General features: G+C 51.3%; 7 protein-coding genes across 7 annotated transcripts; 2 read left to right on the top strand and 5 right to left on the bottom strand.

Annotated features, from left to right (window-relative positions):
- Positions 1 to 867: 867 nt before the first annotated feature.
- N7496_010261 (NmrA-like family protein) lies at positions 868 to 1,809 on the top strand (the record flags this gene model as incomplete). Its single annotated transcript, XM_056703174.1, has 1 exon — positions 868 to 1,809. One exon carries the CDS (start codon positions 868 to 870, stop codon positions 1,807 to 1,809), a length of 942 nt encoding a protein of 313 aa, XP_056552174.1.
- An 800-nt stretch (positions 1,810 to 2,609) lies between these two features.
- Positions 2,610 to 7,228, bottom strand: N7496_010260 (uncharacterized protein; the record flags this gene model as incomplete). The annotated part of the gene is made up of 4 exons (XM_056703173.1): positions 2,610 to 2,828; positions 2,885 to 3,082; positions 3,144 to 6,860; positions 6,920 to 7,228. The coding sequence occupies 4 exons, from the start codon at positions 7,226 to 7,228 to the stop codon at positions 2,610 to 2,612; spliced, it is 4,443 nt and encodes a 1,480-aa protein (XP_056552173.1).
- Positions 7,229 to 7,757: 529 nt separating this feature from the next.
- N7496_010259 (uncharacterized protein) lies at positions 7,758 to 8,319 on the top strand (the record flags this gene model as incomplete). The annotated part of the gene is made up of 2 exons (XM_056703172.1): positions 7,758 to 7,774; positions 7,860 to 8,319. The coding sequence occupies 2 exons, from the start codon at positions 7,758 to 7,760 to the stop codon at positions 8,317 to 8,319; spliced, it is 477 nt and encodes a 158-aa protein (XP_056552172.1).
- Positions 8,320 to 10,696: 2,377 nt separating this feature from the next.
- Positions 10,697 to 12,139, bottom strand: N7496_010258 (chitin synthase export chaperone; the record flags this gene model as incomplete). Its single annotated transcript, XM_056703171.1, has 7 exons — positions 10,697 to 10,908; positions 10,967 to 11,303; positions 11,378 to 11,471; positions 11,541 to 11,628; positions 11,707 to 11,800; positions 11,883 to 11,918; positions 12,110 to 12,139. 7 exons carry the CDS (start codon positions 12,137 to 12,139, stop codon positions 10,697 to 10,699), a joined length of 891 nt encoding a protein of 296 aa, XP_056552171.1.
- A 1,530-nt stretch (positions 12,140 to 13,669) lies between these two features.
- Positions 13,670 to 15,036, bottom strand: N7496_010257 (dienelactone hydrolase family protein; the record flags this gene model as incomplete). The annotated part of the gene is made up of 6 exons (XM_056703170.1): positions 13,670 to 13,824; positions 13,906 to 14,017; positions 14,140 to 14,391; positions 14,529 to 14,680; positions 14,776 to 14,859; positions 14,976 to 15,036. 6 exons carry the CDS (start codon positions 15,034 to 15,036, stop codon positions 13,670 to 13,672), a joined length of 816 nt encoding a protein of 271 aa, XP_056552170.1.
- Positions 15,037 to 15,882: 846 nt separating this feature from the next.
- Positions 15,883 to 17,714, bottom strand: erg4 (c-24(28) sterol reductase; the record flags this gene model as incomplete). The annotated part of the gene is made up of 4 exons (XM_056703169.1): positions 15,883 to 16,025; positions 16,086 to 16,417; positions 16,478 to 17,521; positions 17,677 to 17,714. 4 exons carry the CDS (start codon positions 17,712 to 17,714, stop codon positions 15,883 to 15,885), a joined length of 1,557 nt encoding a protein of 518 aa, XP_056552169.1.
- Positions 17,715 to 18,628: 914 nt separating this feature from the next.
- Positions 18,629 to 20,937, bottom strand: N7496_010255 (RING-type E3 ubiquitin transferase MAG2; the record flags this gene model as incomplete). The annotated part of the gene is made up of 2 exons (XM_056703168.1): positions 18,629 to 20,620; positions 20,680 to 20,937. 2 exons carry the CDS (start codon positions 20,935 to 20,937, stop codon positions 18,629 to 18,631), a joined length of 2,250 nt encoding a protein of 749 aa, XP_056552168.1.
- Positions 20,938 to 21,385: the final 448 nt, after the last annotated feature.

The raw sequence follows: 21,385 nt of genomic DNA, 5'->3' as shown, positions 1-21,385 counted from the left end.
ACACTATCTAGCTTAGACAATTAGCACTACATCAATTAATACACATACTGCATAAAACCGCATACGCAATTCTTGCGAGAAAGATAAAGAGTTGTAGGAATAGCAACGATAATAACAAATTTGAAGAATAACGTATCCGTAGGTTACTTCCAGTGATTTATTGATGTTCGCCCTTCAGCCAAGCTACCATGAGGATTGTCTTAAAATTGGTTTCACAAGTAAACCTTCATATATGGTCACGACACATTCTCAGAAATACAAGGACAGCATTGCAACCTTGTTCAGTCAAGAATGATTGAATGAGATACTCTACGTACCTCGTATAATATGGCAAGGCCCAGATTTGTAATACTTCTATCCCTTCAACAGGTTCGGCATCATGGATATACCCGACGGGTCAATCGCATTTGACCCACATTATAAGCTCCAATGATACATCTATATTCTTTAAGCTACTACTCATTCTAGAATATTGGACCGAATCGGAGCTAGAAAACACCGGTTCACACCTAGTATTTAGCGGATCCATCAAGGTAAGCTGTCTTTAGAGCTCGTATTTCGGACAAGCCCCCACCCTGATTTCAAAGCAAGCTGACAGCTTGTGGTGGGCCAAGCCTATACGACAAGTACATGCTTCGTAGCTCCTATTGGAGCATTTGATAACTTTATATTACGAGACATTCATTTAAGACCCCCTTCTTCATGAGTAAAGTCGGAAATGTAAAGCCCGACAGTCCTCATCGGCCTCCGACTTGCCGATGGCTGTTCACTCGAGAATGTATAAAAACAGGACCGTGAAGCTGTCAGTTTTAATATCCAGATCAAATACATACAAATTCACCACAGCCAAGCTCAACAGTTCACACAATGTCCTCTCCTACCACCATCGTCTTCGGACCTACCGGCCACGTCGGCTCCGCCGCAGCCATCACCGCAGCAGAACTCGGCGCAAAGGTAGTGCTCGCACTACGTGACACCCAAAAGCCTATCCCAGGTATAACAGCAGACCAAGAGAAATCCGGATCCTTCGAAAGAGTCCACGCCGATCTCACCAAACCCGACACCATCGAAGCAGCCGTTCGCACAACCGGAGCCAAACATGCCTTTATATACCTTACCTATGGAAGTCCGGACCACATGCGAGGCACCATCGAAGCGCTCAAGGCTTCCGGTATTGAATTCGTGGTGTTTTTGAGCAGTTTCGGCGTTCATGGAGATCTCCGAAGTATCGAGCAGAGCAATACCGTCGCGTATATACATGGACAGGTTGAGATTAACCTGGAAGAGGTTTTCGGCGCGGATGGCTACGTCGCTGTTCGACCGGCATTCTTCAATACCAATGCGAAGTGGTGGGCCGGTATGATCCGCGAGGGGGAAGTCAAGATTGCGTATCCGGATAGCACTTTTGACTGGATTTCTCCGGGTGATATTGGCCGTATTGCTGGAAAGCTGCTTGTCCAGGGAATTCAGGCGACGTCTGGAGCGGAAGACCGGAACTTTATCCCTCTTTGTGGACCGAAGTTGGTGTCTCAGGGGGATGCTATGGGTATCTTTGGCAGGGCGATTGGCAAAGATGTCAAAGTCACCGAGGTGGATGAGGAGGAGGGTACCAAGATCTTGATTGAGAATGGCCTACCTGAGTTTGTGGCGGGGCCTTTGGTTAAGTCTTTGGCTCCTGCAAGCGGGGGCTCTAGGCAGTATGATGTGGGAAGGTATACGGAGGGATCTCTGAACCTGAAGAAGTATGCTGGGCAGGTCACCAGTCTGGAGGAGTGGGCTGTGGCTAACAAGGAAGTCTTTGGTGTGTAAGGAGCGTGGCATTGTTTGTACCATCTCAAATTAATCTCAGATTGATTCTCGATCCAATATGTGGATGTCTTTGGTATTCGCCATCGGCATTGTATAGCTGATTCTTGTAACATGAGTAGACGAGATAGGCCATTTTTGGTAGTAGAAGTATTGGAGGAACACGCCACAAGGGAATTCAGAAAATGTAAATCATGTAGGCCATTACTTCAGGGACAGAAATAGATATTCCTCAGCGTACATCTGAAAGAGATCACACTTGACAAGGGCGAGTGCTCGACCAGAGCGCAAAGATTGATACAAGGAAAGTTCATGATGAACCGAACGCCATGCATTGATACAGTTATCACTACCAGAGAAGGTATTGATAAAGAACGAAAAAAAAATCAAAATTTCAAAACAAGATTAGCAGACAAGAAAGAGTCCAGAAATTCTTTGAGAAGAACTTTCAAACCCCACGTCCACCGCTATTGCACATCAAAAAGAAAAGAAAAACATGCTCAATCCGGTCGCGCGGTATTATCCATTAACATGAAAGAGCTCGTCGTTGGGAAGCTCGTCAGCAATTTTGAAGCCGAGTTCCCAATTAGATCAGGCATTAATGAGAGCATATTGCAATTCACATTCACATTCATGCCCATATCCACGTTCCTCCGGGCGTATCATCTCCATTCATTCCATGCGTGGTTTGTTGTGTTTCATGCATCAAATATCGTAGCACATCATGCACAAAGGTAAAGTTGACTCCGGTGATGCGTGTGGGAAAACATAATAGTCAGGCGGCTGTAAACAGCACTCGTTTACTAAACAGGTGCAGTGTAGTCGCCGAGGATCTTGCGCGTGAACTGGATCATTCGGACAACCCAGTCAACAAGCGCCGGGCTTGCCTTGTTCAGCTGGTTGGTCTCCTGCGTGGCAGTGATGTAGAAGCCGTGCAGGCGCTGAGCGAGCTTGTTCATGGTGATGGGAACAACCTGGCGCAGGTCCTCATTCATGATGAGAGAGACGCGCATGTTGGCGTTCTAAAGGAAGAACCGCGTTAGTAACGAATATCAAGGGTATAAGTATTGAAGCTTACCTGGCGAGATTCGGGATCAACCATGGTGAGGACGGTCTCCAGCCACTTGAGGCGCTTGCTGATATTGGTGTTCAGGGAGACGGTTACAGCCACGGCAACCGAGAGGTTGAGCATCACATTCAGGTTAAGCATATACTCCGGGTCGATGCGAGTGAAAAGGAGGTCGAAGAGGTCGGCCTGGCGGCTGGATTCGATCCACTATGAGGAAGATAGCGTTAGTCACAGTCTCCTATGCTAAAAGCGCGGGGAAATAACATACCTTCAGAGTAGCTGCTTCGTATTTACCTTCCTCAAAGAACAGCTTCATAATGGCGTTCATCTCGGAATCACCCGAGGGCTGGGCCGGTGCCTGTTGGCCAAGCAGAGTGGTAACCTTGCCTGAGAGTTCCTGCAGGGCAGCGGACAGCTGGTCAATCTTGGCATGATCGCTCTGGCGCTGAGCCTCGTAGTGCTTCGCCTGGGAGCGGAACAGCCGGTCAAGGTCAGCCTCAACCTTCTGAGCACTGCGAGACCCATTCTCCACCACAGGCGTGATGGCACCTTGGATGAGAGCATCGAGGCGTGGCGACAACTTCTGGATGACAGAGTCCGAGATGGTCTTCATCACAGCAGGCTGCTGCAGGGCAGCGTTGACAGCCTTGGGCAGGGCCTGACGGAGCTCATCGTTGAGTGCACCGCCAAGCTGCTGAGACACGGCGGCACCGATTTGCTTGCCAACAGCGGCAGAGGTGGCATCGCCGATGGCGGGGACAACCTCAGTCTGGATACTGGTGGACACGATGCGGGCCAGGTTCTTCTCCACGTTATCGGACAGGGTGCTGGAGACGAGGCGGAGCACTTGGTCTTGTTTCGCGGACGAGGCAGCGTCCCAGCTGCGGCGGTCCTCGTCGAAGCGACGGTAGAGTGACTCGAATTCGCGGCCAAGGCTCTTGTTGAACTCATCGGAGACGCTGCTCTGAAGGCTCTCCAGGTGCTTGTTCAGAGCCTCATCACTGAGGCGGGCGTTGGCCTGGCCAGAGGCGAAGCCAGCCGGGATTGCGCGCTCAGTAGCGTCGTTGGCAGTCATGGTGGGAGTTGCAGAGGGAAGGAACTCGTTGTCCTTGGAAGCAGGAAGAGGTTCAACACCAACTGTGGCAGTGGGCTCCTTAGCCTTCACATTCGTCTCAGAAGTGACGGCAGGTGCCTTCTTCTTCTTCTTTTTGTCAGACTTCTCAGCGATGCCTGGCGCCTCAGTTTGATCCTTGACAGCCTCCTCAGCAACCTTCTTCTTGCCAGCAGCCTTGGTAGGCGACGCGTTACGCGATGGGACAACACCAGCAGTCGATTCAACGGTCTCCGTCTTCTTGACGGCGGCCTCCTTGGCAGAGCGGGATGGAGTGGACGCAGTGTCACCATTGACAGAGGGGTCATCAGTGACATAGGCAGGGAAGGTCTGGAGATCAGAGATCTCAATAGAACCAGCCTCCAAACCATCAATGGCACGGGAGACCTTGTTGTCCTCGGTCCATCCCAGATCCTCCTTCTTGATGTTCAGGCAGGTAACACCACGCGAATGCATAACGTACAACTCGAACAAGCCAGTCTCCTCAGTACCCCGCTTATCAGCGGCAGACTTGGTGATCGGCAGAAGCTCCAGGCTTCGCAGTTGACCCTTGGAACCAAGAGAGATCTCCCGGATTCCGCTCAAGCAAGCAGTCGAATCGGGCTTAGGGAGAGTGCTGTCCTTATCGGTAGCAGCCTTGATGAAAGCTGCCTGGGACATAGCCGGCAGGTTATAGCGGGGTGCAGACAGGTGAACGAAGTAAATCGAGTTGCGCGTGGGGTGGCCAACGACAATAATGCCCGATGCCGGGTGGTACGCGACGCTGCAGATAGCGTCCGACTCGTTCTCGTGGGGGAACTTGACCTCCTCCACGGCCTTGCCAAGCCCAATGTCCCAGAGCTGCAAGGTGTGGTTCTGCTTGAGGCCGACGAGAACGTAGCGTAGCGCCATAGCACGCGAGTAGGGGCGCAGCTTGTCGAGGAACAGCACCGAGGTAGGCCAAGACTTCTCAGCAGGCGAGCCGGTGACGAAAGTGTTGAGAGGCACCCGAACCTCCGTGGGGGCCTGACCCTCGAGGAAAGAGGGGTTATCCAGGATATCACTGATATCCCAGAAACGTAAACGACCGGTCTTGTCGAGGGAGGCAATGACAGTGTCATCGTCACTGAAGGCAAAGTCCTTTCCAGCCTTGCCAGTCGAGATCTTCAATGCACGCTCCTTGAAGAACTTCTCGGTGTTGACGGTGCGCTGGGAACCGACGACACCGTAGGTAGCAGACATAGCCGCCTGAGGAGAGATAACATAGATGTTCTTGCCGCGACCAATAGCAAAGAGATCAGGGTGACGAGAGCTTCGCTTGGCCCGCGTTTTCAGCTGGCCGCCAGAAGTGTTCTCGTCAGAGGCAGGGAAGGGCGGGAAGATCAAGCTTTCGCTTTCCAGAGCATCCAGCTCGAACAGGTCCTTTCCGGCTCGGGAAATCAACGCCCAGTAGACGGCACCGCTGACACCAATGCCAAGGATAGCCTGGACGTCGGACTGGCCAGATGTGGCGTGAGTGGTGCAGAGAGCAACATTGAACACGCGGTCACGGGTAGCACGGAAGACCTGTCGGTCACTTCCGTCATCCTGACGAATGATTCTGATACCACCTGTCTTAGCAAGGGCATACACAATGTAGTCCGAGGTCGCTGCGGTGAGCGAGCGATCCAACTGGTCAAACTCCTTCTTGAGACGGGCAATGTCCATGATGCCGTCGTCACGGAAATCCACAAGCTTAGCAGCAGATGGCTTCACGGTGATGGAAATGAAGGGTCGCAGGGGGAAGTTGTGAACAGATACGACACGTTCCTCGTCCTTTTCGGCGCTGTCTTCAGCGCTCTCCCAGCTATCAGCCAGAGCCTCGGCAGTTTCGTTGGCGCTCTGGACAACAGGAGTCGGGATACTGTCAGTGACAGTCTCCTCAATCTCCTTAGTCTCCTTGACAGACTCGCTATCCGTTTCGGGCTGCTTCTCCTGGTTCTCAACCTCGGTGCGAACATCGTCGACTCTAGTGATTGTCTCCCGCATGTGGTTGCGGATCGCCGCGAGAAGCTCTTCAGGCTCCCCAGACTGGGTGGCAGGAACATCAATGTCCAACTCAACCTCACGCTGAGCGGACTCAGTTCCGTTGATGGTGCGTCCAATTTCACCCACGAGACGACTGACGACATCATTCATAGCCTGGCGCTGTTCGGGTTCCAACACAGGGGACTGGTTGCGCTTCGGAGGCTGCACCACTTGAGGAGCGACAGGAGGTTCAATAGTAGCAGTGACATTGACCTTCTCCTTCTTAGTAACTTCCACAACTGGAGTCTCGTTATCAGACTTGGGCTGCGGAGACTTGTTACGAGGGGAGATGGCAGCCAGCTGGTCGAACGGGTTAACATAGGTGAACATGGAGTCCTTGGAGGGAGATGCAACCGTTTCCGGAATCGCAGTCTCCTCAGGATCGGTATCCAGTACTTCCATGACAATGCCGTTGTTACCCTGGTCAGGAGCAGGTCCACTAGGAGCTTGCTGAGGAGGGGTTGGCTGAGCAGTGGGAACCAAAGCAGGCGCCTCTACTACAGCTGGACCAGGCTGGGCCCGGTTGAGCAGACGGAGTAGCATGTCCTGGGTGTTTTCACTAGGACCCTCAGGCTGAGCAGAGGGCACCGGTGCCGGTGCAACGGCGGGAACTGGCGAGGGCTCTGCAGGGATCGCCTTCTGGCCGAACAGAGAAGCTACCAAGTCTGACGCGGAAATGTTTCGTCCGTGCGACGGGGTCGGCTCCTGAACTGGGGGAGAGCGAGGCTGCTCGGGGGCAACGGGAGGAGCTGGCTGGGGAGCAGCACCAGGACCCTGGCTGAATCTCAGCAGGTTGAGCAGGCTTGCAGCACTATCCTGGTTGCTTTGCTGGCGAGGTGGCGGCGGCGCGTATGGCTGCTGCTGCCACTCAGCACGGGGGTCGGCACATTAGGACTGAGGATGTCCGAGCCGTGGTGCGGCGGCGTGTTCACAGGAGAAGGGCTGTGAATGGCCGAGGAAACCGAAGGATGGTGATAACCGTGCAGATGGGGATGGGGGAAGCTCTGGCCATCGTACGGCTGCTGCTGGTGTTGTTGTTGTGGATGAGGAGGGAACATGCCCGGAGGATAGGGCGGCTGCTGGTAAGGCTGCTGGGCCCGCTGATAGTGAGGATTCTCTTGACCAGGAACATTCGATGGCGAAGGCCGCGGGCGAATGCTGGCCAGCAGGGCCTGGAGATCATTCGGGGTGGACATTTCTGCCGCGCGCCGTGGATAACAGGCGACCTCCGCACGAAAACCAAGCTTTACAAGCTCTCAAATAGCTCTCTTTCGAGAGGATAAGGGGAGTACTAGCCAGTCAAGATGAAGCAGAAAAGGGAAGTGACGAAATTGGGTTGGTTGCGAACGGAAGGATGGGCGGTTATTGAGGAGGAAGAAAGAAGAGCGAGGCGGTGGTTGTGCGAGATGAAAAGGATGTGACGGTCAAATTGGAGAAGTAAAACGCCGCAGTGGCTGGGTGCCGTGGCTGAGGTAGGTTAATTACGGTAATTACCGTACGGACGTATAATGATCTGGGGCCCGACTTTCCGTCTGGCTTGGGCTGATCGCCGCTGCGCCTTCGACTCTGATCACTTCACAGAATATCCTCTACCCATCATCTGCATCTCACATGGCTGTCTGTGAATAACATCAGTCTCGGATAGAGAATTTCCTCTGCATACACTCTCGTCTCAAGCACATCACCAGTCGGCCCAGCTCCCACCGTGGGCTGGCGTCATCCACCATGTTCTGTCTCCGCAGGTAAGCACGTCCAACTCGACATTCAAGATAGGTCAACGACCATGGACTAGACCGGAATCTAATCATTTTCTTCGGATATCAACAGTTGGCTCCCTCTGCTATTTATACCCACCAACGCCTCCCCTCTATTCATCATCTCCTTCATCGCCCTCACCTACATCATCCACCGACCATGCATCTACTGCTCCGCCCTCCTCCTCATCCTCTTCGTATCATCCTGCCACTGGTCTGATCGATGCATATTCGATCTCCGCAGTAACTGGTTCGCCCCGCGCTACAGTTCCGCATCCGCCGATAGCTTCGTTTCAGGCAACACCACCATGGAGGCGCCTTTGCCAGGTGACAGCCTCGCCGGCTTCGTCTTCGATACCTTCAACTCAACCGCCAAAGCATTGGCTGGAGCTGCACTAGAAAGTGCACAGCAAAAACTTGGTGTGGAATCAAGGTCGGAGGAGTGGACTGGCGTGGGTCTGGAATGGCTGCGCAGTTTGCTGGGTCGGCAGGAGTGGACGCTCCCTTGTGTGGATGTGAAGGTGCGGTTATAAATTGATGAATTGTGAGATATGATTTAGAGCTGGGCTCTGAATTGCTCGTCCAATATTCTCACTCGAGGGTCATCTGCGAAGAGAGCTTGGCCTTCTTGATGAGAGGTCGTGAACTTGATTCCCTACACACCCACGCGCACGGAACTGGATATCGCCCCTCTATGACTGATCCTGATTCTCGGTTTTGGGTTTACAACGGATTGTTGATAATTTGGAGATTGGCCCGACTCTTTTGCTTGGAATACGCATTGCACTGTATATTTGACATTGGAGGTACTATTACGATTAGACGGCAAATCAAGCAAATTTTCATTCAAATCAATGCTCGAACAATTATCCAATCCCCATTCTTGACATTCAATCTCACAATCAGCAAAACCCCTCATGAGACATTGACTCAAGCCGTCATAGTCGGAGTCGCAGTCACATCACCATCAACACCAACATCCTGCAAAACCGCAGCAGCAGTCACAAACGTACTCCAAGATACCGAAGGCGTCGCAGTGGGATTCCCACCGGGACCCGACAAACACATACCGAGGGCATTCAACAGTCTAATAGCAGCAGGAATGCAAGCTGCGCAAGAGCAAATCTATGATAAGGCAAACCGAACCAGGCATTAGTATATGTATCGCGCAGACATCCTCACTGCCCTCAAGATAGGCATATAAGGTAGGTCGGTACATACCCCTTGCATCCCATCTGTCAAACACTTTGACAGCGCTGCCGGGTCTCGTGCTTGTAAAGCGGATGCGATACAAGATAATGTACCGGTAAGACCGAGGCAGGCGTTTAGATTGCAGGTTGGTGGGAGGAGTTCGACAGTTATCCGGTTTTGTTCGAGTACTGTCCGTGATTGAGAGGTCAGTATAAAGCAGCGGCGCATAGAGGATGACTTTATGGAATCAGGTAGCGGCGATGCCAGTCACCGCCATGTGCTGGCATAGGAGTGCATACAAGATAAAGGTGCTGCATAGCTTCGATCGTGAAGTCGAGAAGACGTTACTGGAGTAGACGATAACGGCGAAGATGGTACTGGCGAAGACGAGGCCTCCGTACTAGCAACCCCCGACGTCAAGCCCGCCGCAAGAATGATAGTCGAGATGTTTATACGCATATTAGCAGCGTCCACTATTATAGGAAGTAGCGAGTGCTTTTACACCTCTTCCTCGACAATCCTAAGTGGTAAACCCAGCCCTATTTATCTTCATGGTCAATCACCCCTCTCAAGTCCCGTCACACTAATAATCCCTTTCCCTCTCCTAGCCTGTCTGTTACTACGCAAGCAAAAAACCTCACATCTATCCCATCCTATCCAATAACCCCGGGTACTCCGGTGTGATATTGATACGGATAGCTGCGAGTATAAGTAAGGCAAACTTGGTAGATTTAGGTCACACTAGGTCACATCCGGGGGATCGAGCGTTGGGCGGGAGACACTGGGTAAATGCACTCAGCCTTGTCTGTTAAATCCAAGCCTTATAGGATGTTTATAACTATGTGGCCTAATTCTTCTTCATGAAGTGTGTACTGTGCATTGTAGATTTTGTTCACCTATCGGTATTAAGGATTGATGATCGTGTTAAGCGGTAGGAGACGAAGACTTGAGAAACCATTATCAAACAACTTAGAGAGCTGTCAATGGTTACTTCGAAGGGTTTCCTTACACTGAGAATCCCCTTGTACCCGTTCCTGCGTCGCCTGAGGTATTCTGTATATCTTCAAGTCCTCTAGTATATATACATAGAGCACAGTATAACATCCTCACCAAGTGTAAGTATAACCTTGTAATCCTAGATAGCACACGAATTCAAAATCAATTATTGAACATGGATTAATATCCTTAATTACATGACGAAGAGGTATCTGACAAAATAAAAGAAAAAACAACAACACTTTCCCAAAAGACATTACCCATAGAGGGGGGAAGGACAAAAATCAACAACCCGTGTACAGATCACGACCGCCCACTGGGATGAAATCAAACAAGGATTTCCCAGAACATCAAGTATCGGAGAGACATACAAGAACAAGAAACAAGACATGACGCCTGCCCGTGGAGGCACGCAAATAGAGAGAAAAAAAATAACAAGCAGACGCAAAAAAATCGTGAAACATGACCCGAGGAAAATGTGGTATCACAACGTCAAAAGCTCTGTTCATCGTCGACAGGGGCCAGAATGGACCTGACCGCGTCTCGTCACTAGAAAAGGAACTCGAAACGCCTCGAAGAGTCTCTGAAGACATAAAATTCCATGTATGTATCGGAAGAAACATGTAAAATGTAAACATGTGAAGCAGGGCAAAAAAAAAAAAGATCAGCACGTAAGAAGACTAAGCTTCAACATCGTAAAACTTTGTGTGGAAAATCGGGCTTTTAGTTATAACCACTTCCGACGGGTAGGGGCCAGTCGTCTTCGGTGATACTGCTCCAGAAGCCCCAGACACCAATGACGGAGAGGAGGGTGAACAGGGTTTCGAATAAAGCGCCGTTGATTTTCCCGGATGTGGCCTGGCATAGATGCGTACTGATCACGTACTGGAAGATCTGGCCAATGGCGAAAAGCAGGCCGGCGCCGGCAAGGTAGACTGTTACACGAGTAGTTAGTTATACGGTCTCGATCAAACGGCTGCATAGATGACATACACATTGGGCGGAGCTCGCCCAGCACCCGCAACACTAGGACGGTCTCGAGCAAGAAGAACAGAACCAGGCAAACCAGCGGGAAGAGCTGGTACAACACATAGAGGCCGATGTTGCGGTTGTTGCTGCCCGTCACGCTAGAGTCGAAATGTCCGGTCCAAGAGAACGCCGTGTCGAGGGCGATATATCCAGTACCAATGAATAAAGCGATAGCAGAGGCGGAAATCAGGCCAATTGACGCTGGCGTGCCGTCGTCAAGGAGCTGGAAGCCAACAAGCGCGTTCAAAAGAAGGATCCAGCAAGTGGCGGTGATCGCCGCAATGTGGACCGCCGAAAATCCCTAGTCGATCCCACAAAAATTAGATACCCCTCTAGCTCGAAGCTAAGTCTTCAGTTCAAGTCAAGATCCCATACCTTTCGCACATCATCGTGAAGTGGAATACCACCGACGGTAAAAATCTCACAAATCTCGATAATAATGAATCCCAACAAAAACATTTGAATCTCACTATACAGTCCACACCATTAGCCAATCAATTCCCCAATCCGTATTCTGTATTCCCGAGGGTGTACATACCGTCGCCCGACGGCGGCATGCTTCCTGTCCGACCTCCATATCAGTGCGATCGAGACCAGAATAGCAATGAACGCGAAGAGAATCGAGCCTGTCTCCGAATTAACCCAACCATTCCCCACGTATTCAACCCCGAATCATTCCATATGACCATATGACGCAAGCATACCTAGATTAGCGAGATTCCGACCTCCACTAAGCCCGATACCTTCCAAAACACATCCACCGTAGCCAATTCCAGGCGGTTGGTTCACCTTGAAAAGCTATATGCGACAAAACTCAGTCAGTCTGGGGCGGGTCCGGCGCAAGCACAAACAACCAGAAGAAAAAAAAGGTCTCACGAACATTGCAGACGGGTAATGTCGAGTCGCGACAAAAGTCCTGTAATACCCTCCACGGTCAGTACAACTGATTCATATCCTAATGTGCTGCGTATGCCTTTGTCTTCGTTCCCGGTTCCCGATGCAGCTGCCGTGCCCGTTCCTATTCGGTATGGGCAGGACCAAGGCTGCCGATTGGGCGGAGAGCACGCAGAGCATTCCATTCCAGGTCGAAGATCGCAGAGAACTCACGTGGAAATTGCCGAATTGCGTCGAACCCATGGCGAATTGAAGGGCTCACGACGCCGACGACGAGTGGGTGAGGGAGTGAAAACAAGGCGTCTCGGTCGGGAGTGCGACTGCTAGTTGGGGGAGGTCTTGGGGGAGGTTATATTCGCAATGAGTCCCCTGACCCGTGGCTGGGAGAAACGGTCGCGATCGCGTGGTGGTTTAGAACGGTGCGAACGGGGGATCGAGGTCGAAAGAGAGCGCGACGGAGGTAGCGAGAGTGGGTGAAGATCGGGGGAAGGTCGAGAAGGGTGGAGGTGGTGGAGGACTGGTGGTTGGTGGTGGACTAGCGCTTGGTCTTGGTCTTAACTACGCCTCAGTCCTCAGGCCAACGCAAATTGAGTGGCACTCGAGCAGGGAATCGACCACGCTAATTCACCTCTAGCGTCTTTCGTAATGACGACCACTCGGTCCTGAAAATTGTGTCTACGAACTGTCTACTCATTTCTTTTCTTTCCTTCCCCCTTTCTGTTCAATATTCTCTACCCCATAAATTCCCCTGTAGTTGGGAACTGTGAAGCCAGGGACCAGCCAGTTCCATGGGCGAGCCACTGGTAAACGGCGGGCAGTCCGTGGGTGATCCCAGCTTGGGCCCAGCTAAGAATAGAAGATACCAAGGACAGTACACGAAGTAAGCAAATAGAAGGAAATGCACTACGATGTGGCTGCAGTCTTTTCCCGAGGTCCTCTGCAGAAATGGCACAGACCTATCATGGAGAGAGCTCTAGGTCTGATCACATTATTTATCCATCATCGATGATCGAATATCACATTGAATAATGGGGCTATCCACCGATCGTTTCCTTTCCAGCCCCCGCCCGACCGACCAAGAACTTAATTACAGCTATCAGGAACGAGATAGCTAATACCGTACCAGATTGCTGCTAGTCTCTTTACGACGTCACTAGACAACTCTAACTATAGTTACAATCTACAATTACTTCAATTACTACAGCTACAGTATCATAAACTATACATAGTCTAAGAGCAAACGGAGCACTACAAACGCCTCGGCCTTCCAATTCCCAAGGTTCCAGCCAGCCACCCCCGCCCTTGCACGCCGTATCATCGACGATCGCGTCGGCCTGGCGACCACATAGGCAATATCGTGCACACACCTAGCTTGTTCAGGATAAAAAATTATTTCGAGATTTCATGCCTCAAGTAAACTATAACTTCTAAGCTAACTTCCAGAAGATAAAACTATACGGAAGAGTACGTATAACTTCTTGCATCACCCACTTTGGGCCACCCATTGTACTGTACTATCCTCGCATCCTTACCCACGTACAGTATCCCTTGAAATCCCCACCAGCCATCTTCACAATCCACCTCTACCAGACTTAAACAATACAATCAATCAATAAATCACCATCAAACATTGATCCCGGTCATCCCCCCCCCCCCCCCCCCCCCCTTTTTCTGTGCGCACTCCGTCCTACCCAACCCCATCCTGTCCCTCGGAGCTCTCGCCGAGCCCAAGACAGGATCAGAATAGCACTGCGACCATGTACGTCCACCCACTTAGCAAACATCCTCAACAACCAACTTCTTTCCATCATGCTCGCCCAAGTCCAACTTCAAGGTGCGTCCGAAAAGTTCCAGCAGCATCTCGAAACAGGCCTTGGTGATGGCAGGATCGTACCGGCCCTTGCTAAGCTCATCTCGGATAAAGGCATCTGTGTCGTAGTCAGTGAAACTCTATCCAGAACAGAAAAGAAAGAAAGAAAAGATGGGTCAGGTAGTATATAAAGACTCACGTTGTGCCCAAGCGACTTCGTAGAAACTGAAAAGAACGCCCTTCTCATGCAGGGTCTTGCGGATCAAGTCCCGTCCCTCTGGCGGGACATGGTTGTCATTTTTGCCGAAGATCTAGAGAAGGTATAGCACGTCAGCTTATCATACTAGCAAGCACGGGGATCATCAAAAAAACATGAAAGAAACATATCAAGTAGACCCGATTTCATCTCAAGGAAAAGGATAGGATATCTCACCATCAACAACTCCCCCTTAATATCCCCCGCCCTGGCAAGACTATCATCATTCTTCCCCAGCGCCAAAGTCTTACTATGGATATCGGTCGCAAAGTAACACACCGCCGCCTTAATGCGACTATCCAACGCACACCGATACGCAAGATGGCCACCCAGACACATACCCGTCGCGCCAACGCGGCCATTGCATGTCGGCAGTGAGAGGAGATAGTCTACCGAGAGACTGGCGTCTTCGTCGTAGGCGGATAGTTTCTGTTTTAGTGGGTTAGTTATTAGTTACCTAGTATATGGGATATAGACGTAGAATATGAGGGGGATTGGGTATTGGATGGGTATATAGTAACATCTCATCAATGTTGAGGAGGGTATAACCGAGGTGAGTAACATACCTTCCCAATCTTCCACGCGTTCCCCTTATCCGTATCCTCCGCATCATACTTAAGAGGCTCCGGACCCGTAAACTCATGATAACTAGACGGAGCCGCACAAATATAACCCTGACCGGCAATCTGTCGCGCAAAGCGTGCAACAGGACCAGTCACTGTTTACATCCCATCCACATAAATCTTGTCAGTTACACCTCTGACTAGAATGTTGGACAGATCCGGTGATATCACCAGATGGAGGGCATCTCACCTTGGTAGATCTCGCTGAAGACGACTACGCCTGGGAATCGGGCATTGGGGTAGCCCGGGATAGTAGGGTGGTAGATGTAGATTCCTGAGATATGTTTAGTACGGACTTTTCATTTGGATGGTGTAATTGTGCGTGGTATCCTTGATCATGTCTTGGATGTATGGTGGGGGGTAAGCTCGTGAGGGAGATCTTGTACTTACGCATCGTCCCCTGGCCATCGGCCGTAGTGGGGACATCGACGTGAGACTCTTGGATGAGCATGGTGTCAATTGCTTCAAGTGAGCAGATTCCGAGTTCTCAGGAATGAATGTCCGCAATTCAAGGTCGTGGACGTCGGAGCTCGTAAAAACAGTTTATCGATAAGACCGCGGGGTGCTCCCCAGTCATCTGACCTAATAGTGAGAGGTGGGCCTTTTACGCCCATAGCTCAAAAGACTACGGAGTACATACATCCGGCAAGATTTCAAGTTACGCAAATACAGAGGAGATTAGATTTACATAGACGACGTATATCTTCACTTAATCATTGAGAGATTCCGAAAGTTCAATTACCATTTCCTGTAGGTAGATGAAACGCCAAGAGGATACAATGCAAATGAGAAAGGATCTCGACGAAAAGTACAGGTCGCCAATGGATAGAAACAGCGAAGATTGAAAATTAAAACAGACATAAAACAACATGAGAAAAAAACTTCATTGAATAATGTACACGAAGCGGAATATGGGCCCCGTTACCGCGAGACCCCCTCGAACTGGGATCCTACGGCACCGAAGTTTTGGCAAGCATTATAAGGAAAATATCTCGAATCGTGTTCAAGTCCCAAAAAAGTGGTTATGGAAAAAGAAATTTTGGTGGGCTGCCAGGAAAGCAGTATGACCTCGAAGCCCCTGTACAAAGATTATAAAACAAGGGGGGTTATGGAACAGAAGATGCGATACCCAAATAAGTGGGTAGATTAGAAGACGTACTATAGTAATAACTGGTCAGTATTGTTCGAATGTATGATATCGGGTGGCATGGTGATACTCACAGGAATGAACAGGTAAGGAACCTGCTTCTCATACTCAGTCCAGGTCTCGCCGTACTTGATACGGCACCGCTGGATGTCACGCAGAGCACGATGGGAAATCATGCAGGCGAAGAAGAGGGGGGTAGAACCAGGGGAAGGGGCTGGAGAAGCCAGTGATCAGACCCCAGTTGAGGGCGAAGTACAGATCGCAAGTGTAGTGGATCTTGCGAGCCTTGCCGTCTGTTGAGAACGTTAGTATGTAGTTCCACAGAAGTAGATTGCTTGTTGGGATAAACTTACACCACCCATCGACCAGAATCTTTGATCCATCGGGGCCGGTCAAAGTCTTGGGGTTCTCCAGAGTCTGCCAAGGCAGCTGGGGGAAAGACTTGCGCTGGACCATAGTACCACGCTCTTGCTGGCGGTAACGGTTCTTCTGGCTGTTGGTGGTATCCCAGACCCAGTAGACGAAGAGGTAGGCAATGTACAGGAAAGCAAGGAAGAAACGGTTCCAGTGGTACTCGGAGGGGTCGTGGTTAGCCAGGTAGATGGTGCAGTGGCAGTAGCTCAAGGGCACACCAGCCAAGTTCCAGAAGATGAGCATGAAGCCCCACTTCTCGTAGTACATATCCCTGTTCTTTACATTAGCTAGATCCCGAAGAACATCCATTGAATACAGGACGATGACCTACCAGGTAGACACGATGCACTCCTCACCCTTGGAGCAGGCATTGGCATAAAGGAAGTGAGCCATAACAAGGAACATGACCTCACCGGACACGTAACCGTAGTTCTCGTACTGGCGAGCGGCAGCACCCATGGACAGACCCAGCAGGATGTACCAAGGCAGACGGACTTCGAAGAACATCTTGAAGTCAAGAATGCCAAACATACGGGGGTTGAGCTCCGCACCCATGAAGAAGTCGTAAATGGGGGAACCGGTCATGCGGTGCTGCTGGCCACGGTACAGGGCCGAGAAGTAGGCGATGAAGGAAACCAGGTAGCCAGACAGAATCGCAACGCTCAAAAGAGGGCCGAACTCGTCAATGATAGTGTACAGCTTGAAGAGGCCAGTGAAGTGGAGGACCAGCGCCAGAATGATGCTAGTGTAGAACGACCACACGCCAGAGCAGTAGTACGGGAGCTGCTTACCACCCAAGTGAGGCAACGGCCGTCCGGAGACAGAAACACCGGGCAAAAGAACGTAGCAGGCACCCTCGAAGATGAAGAAAACCCAGTAGATAGTCCAGGCCTTGACCGACGGGAATGCGCCAGTGTAGACCAGGTTCACCAGATGGGAGAAGAACTCGCCGTAGCTCTGGCCCTCCTCAGGACGAGGGAACTTGCCATCGTAGTAAGTCGCGCCAATCCACATGTAGTACATGAGCATGGGGAAACCGATCATCATGGCCAGGACACCCGGAGATCCACCAAACTCATAGTGTCCACTGTAGTCGATCTTGGGGTCCAAGCCTTCCTCCCAACCGTCAACGATGCGCGACTTGGGCTTGGCCGAGCCATTGGCGGCGTGGCCATTGGTCGCAACCTTCACTGGAGCCTCAATCTCCTCCTCATCCTCTGACTTGACCTTGGCGGAAGTGCGACGGCGAGTGGTAGACTTGGACCGGGTCTCGGAGGGGGTATCGGACACGTCTTTCTCGCTCATGTCGAGGGCAGCGCTCTTGCGAGTGGAACGACGGCCAGGGGTCTCGATATAACCGGGGCGCTCCATCTTCCTGAAACGATGCGCAAGCACACAAGATTAGCGAAAGAAAGTTTCTAAAAGGCAGTGCGCAAGAATTGGCAGGGGAGGCTTCGTTCTTATAGTAGCCCGCGACGGGGGGGAGTGCCCTCGGTGGATCGCAAGACAGATTTTAAGAGAGCCACTTACTTGGGGGTTTTCCCCGTTTGAGAGCGGGTCAAAGTCATGATTGCCTAATCGGAAGGCCGATATCCGACAGCAATTGAGGGCGGATAGAAGGGCAAAAGGGGGAAAGGTGAAGAGGAAGAGAAGGGGTCACGAAGTTAGAGGGAAGGAGAAAAACAGATTGTTTACACGTATGGAGTACCGTGTACTGCTGGGCCCACGGGAGTTATGTGCGGGTAGGGGCCAACTCCCACCGAATTACTTCCACGTTACCAATTACTACACGTAATTTTACTTATTTTACTTGCGGAATACGCCCGGCTCACGCCTCTTCCGCTCGTCTGTCTCCCCCACACATTCGCCGGTCCGATACCCTGCTACAGTATAGACATAGTCTGCTCTAGTTATACTGTAATTACATGGCCTGACCCCTGGGACTTGTCCCGCGGTTCTGTGCTTCCTACACTTGGCAGCCGACTCCGTTAGTTGGGCCACAATTAGGAACGGAGTGGGTATCCTCGCTATCGCCTTCCCTGCAGTGACGATCCCAATGCCAAGCTTGTCGTTCGATGCGGGTTCCCTACTAAGGTGCTGACTACGGAACCAGGAACCAGGATTCGTGGCTTTGCGAGGATTACGCAAAGGACTGCACTAGAAACAATAAATCTAAGCGAAAGATACATTGATATTCGTGGTCTTATGTTTATTTCCATTTATTCTGTATTCTGTATTCCAAGATCGCATTGAAATGTTGTGTACTGGAATGTGGGCCCAGAGCCGAGATGCAAAAAGGCAGGACGGAACTCGAACATTCGGTTTAACAAGAAATGATATATATATAATGATAAGATAGGGTGATGCAGTGCAGTGCGCAACGCAGAGACAGAATTCAGATACCACTCCAAGCCACTTCCTTCAAGTATAGACCTCCGTGCTATGAAAAGCATCTGCGCCTGATCCGGCCGATCGTCGGGGTCTATGCTCCTCTATGACTGTTGGTCGACATCAAGGTAATCTTGTTCTTCTTTTTCTTCTTGCCACCACCACCTCCTCCTCCTCCACCACCACCACCACTTGCACTTTGTGAGGCTGAGGGTCCAGGAGCCAGGCTTTCATGAGCAGTTTGTGCAATGATTTCGGACTCTTGTCGGGCCAGTAGCTCGTCCTCCCAGCCCTGTAACCAGCCATCGTTCGGAACTGTACGTTGGGCATCCAAAGTCGGAGAAAGCGATGGAATCGCAGTCGTTCCCCAGACAGTACGAGCCCCTGGTGGGCTGGTGGAAGGGGATGCTAATGCGCCAAATTGAGAAGCAGCACGAGGGGGCGAGGCGGAAGACATGCCACTGTCAAACTGGGACAGCTCGGCATTGTTGGCCAGCGGTTGGAAGTCGTGAGTAGAGAACGGCGCTTCGCTAGCACTGCCGAAACTTGGTCGTTTGCGACGTGCAGCAGCCCAGCGCTCCTCGTCCTCCTTTTTCTCCGCGCGGATGCGATCTTTCTCTTCGCGAGCTTCTTTATCCCGGTTACGTTTGCGCCTCTTCTCGGTCTCAGAGCGGAAACGGTTCAAGACTTCCGGCACAACGACATCCCTCCAGTCACATTCGAGGAAGTTGACCTCACATCCATAAGGCAGGTGGCCCAAGTATTTGACACGCTTGCGAAGGTCGTCATCAACCATGTGGCCAGTGGAGATATGCTCTACCCGGGGCAGGATCGTAGCAGGGAAATGAGCATAGTCGCCAAAGGCTGCCTTGAGAATGCGAATGTCAAGAGAAGACAAATAGAACTGAGGTAGTGCCTGATAAAAGTAATACGGTTGATCAGACGGATGTGCCTGTGCTTCCTTGCCCTTGCCATTTGGCTGCGACTTGGCAGGGGGCTTTTGGTTGATTTGAATGTTGCCCATGGCCTCTGATAGATGTTCCGCTTCATCTGAGGGATGTGGGGCTGATGTTACGTCCGTTGGGGGTTGAGTGATATCAGTGCCAGAAGCAGCTGTCGATGCAGCGGAAGATCCGTTACCAGACGGATTCATGCTTTCGGATGAACCAGATGCAGAGGTATCGGGCTCCATGGCTGGGTCACGGATCTGCTTATTTGCGGCAGACTGACGAGAAATGTCGGGTGGATTCCCAATCCCTTGCACCTTCTCTTTGGCCTCGTTGATAGTACCAATCGCCTTTCGGGTCCAGGTGTTCTCATCACCAAACAAAAGCTCATCTTCGATTTCCTGTCTGCGAAGGTCTTCAATCTCAGCCTCGTACTGAGAGATCATGTAGTCTTGCCCTCCCTTCATGATTCGAGAATAATCAGCGACCTCCGCAACATGGAACCATGGAACATCATCCCCAGCATTGAGAGTCTCGGCACCGTCTCGTGGAAGAGCGAGAGTACTACCAGGCTCTCGCTTGACAAGTCTCAAGACAACATCTCCACCTTCAACGGGAAGATCACCCTCTTGGCCGCGGAACCATCGAACTGGGCGAGTTTCAGAGGAGTAGATCGAGTCCCAACAAATTGGACATTTCTTCCATCGAGGTTTCTTCTCTGGGACATGGTGGTTATCGTCATCCGATGAATGCATGTAACGAATGAGACAGGGCAGGCAAAAGATATGCCCGCATCGAGCCATTCGTGGCGCAACCGGCGTGGACAGACAGATTGGACAACTAGCAGCCTGGGTTTGAGCGGAGACCAGTACCTGAAGGACTGAAGCCCAGTCCAGATGAACGTCGGCATTCGCTGCCTGCGCATGGTAGTTTTGGGTTGGCGAGACAATGAATCGGTAATTGGCATGCACGTAGCGCGCCTTATCCACCGCATGATATCCAGATCCCGCTCCCCATGATGTATAGCGCCGGGTGTTACGCGGCTGCGGCTGGTACTGCGGACGGGGTGGCAAGGAAAAGTTCATCAAATGGGTGATGGACGTCTGTCCCTTGCGACTGTTTGTTGATCTCATGACGGCCTGGACATAATGAAGTGTGTCAGTAGGCAATCTCGACCCAGTATTCTTAGAATACCTACCGATTCACTGTACTCGTCATCATCCAACAATCGGGGTTTCCTCTGCCGCTTGTGCTGACTCTTGAGGGCCTGGTTATTCCTCGCCGCGCCTAGATTTCTGGTGGATAGTCCTGCGCCAACACTTCCTGATCCCCCTGCACGTCGTTGAAAGCTATTGTCGGTCGAAGCTGTCGAGTGAAATGTCGCGGGAGCGGCCGAGGTATTTGATATATTTACCGCTTTAGAGGCAGCCGGATTTTGTCCCGCATTGGACGACATCTCCGAGGAGGGATTGGCAAAACGGAGACCAAAATTGACCTCGAAATGAAACTGTTTGGGTTCAGCCAAGGAATCCCAGCTGGCCAGGAAGCAGACAAGAGGGGTTTGCTGGGATCTGATAGTCTCAGTCAGATAAGGTGGAGCGTCAAATCACCTAGGACAAGCAGTATCAAGACCACCACCACGGCTTAACAAGCAGAGAGGAGTTTGCAAAGGATAAGAATAGACGACGCCTCGAGGGGCCATCTAAGAATAGACGAAGCGTCCAGGAATAGGACGCCGTTGCTTGCAAGAGTCGTCGAGGAGGGGCGGCGGGCATGACATCGCCAGCACGTGCCGGATGACTCAGCGTTTGCTGATTCAGCGCCCGGGATTCCACCTCGCGGCACTTCAGCTTCGCTTCGGAAGAGGGTCGATGAGGGACTATCTGCTTCTTCCCCTAATCCCC

This window comes from Penicillium cataractarum, assembly GCF_028827025.1.
Source record: "Penicillium cataractarum strain IBT 29864 chromosome Unknown utg000008l, whole genome shotgun sequence".
Taxonomy (NCBI): domain Eukaryota; kingdom Fungi; phylum Ascomycota; class Eurotiomycetes; order Eurotiales; family Aspergillaceae; genus Penicillium; species Penicillium cataractarum.
This window is presented reverse-complemented; position numbering and strand designations above follow the sequence as displayed.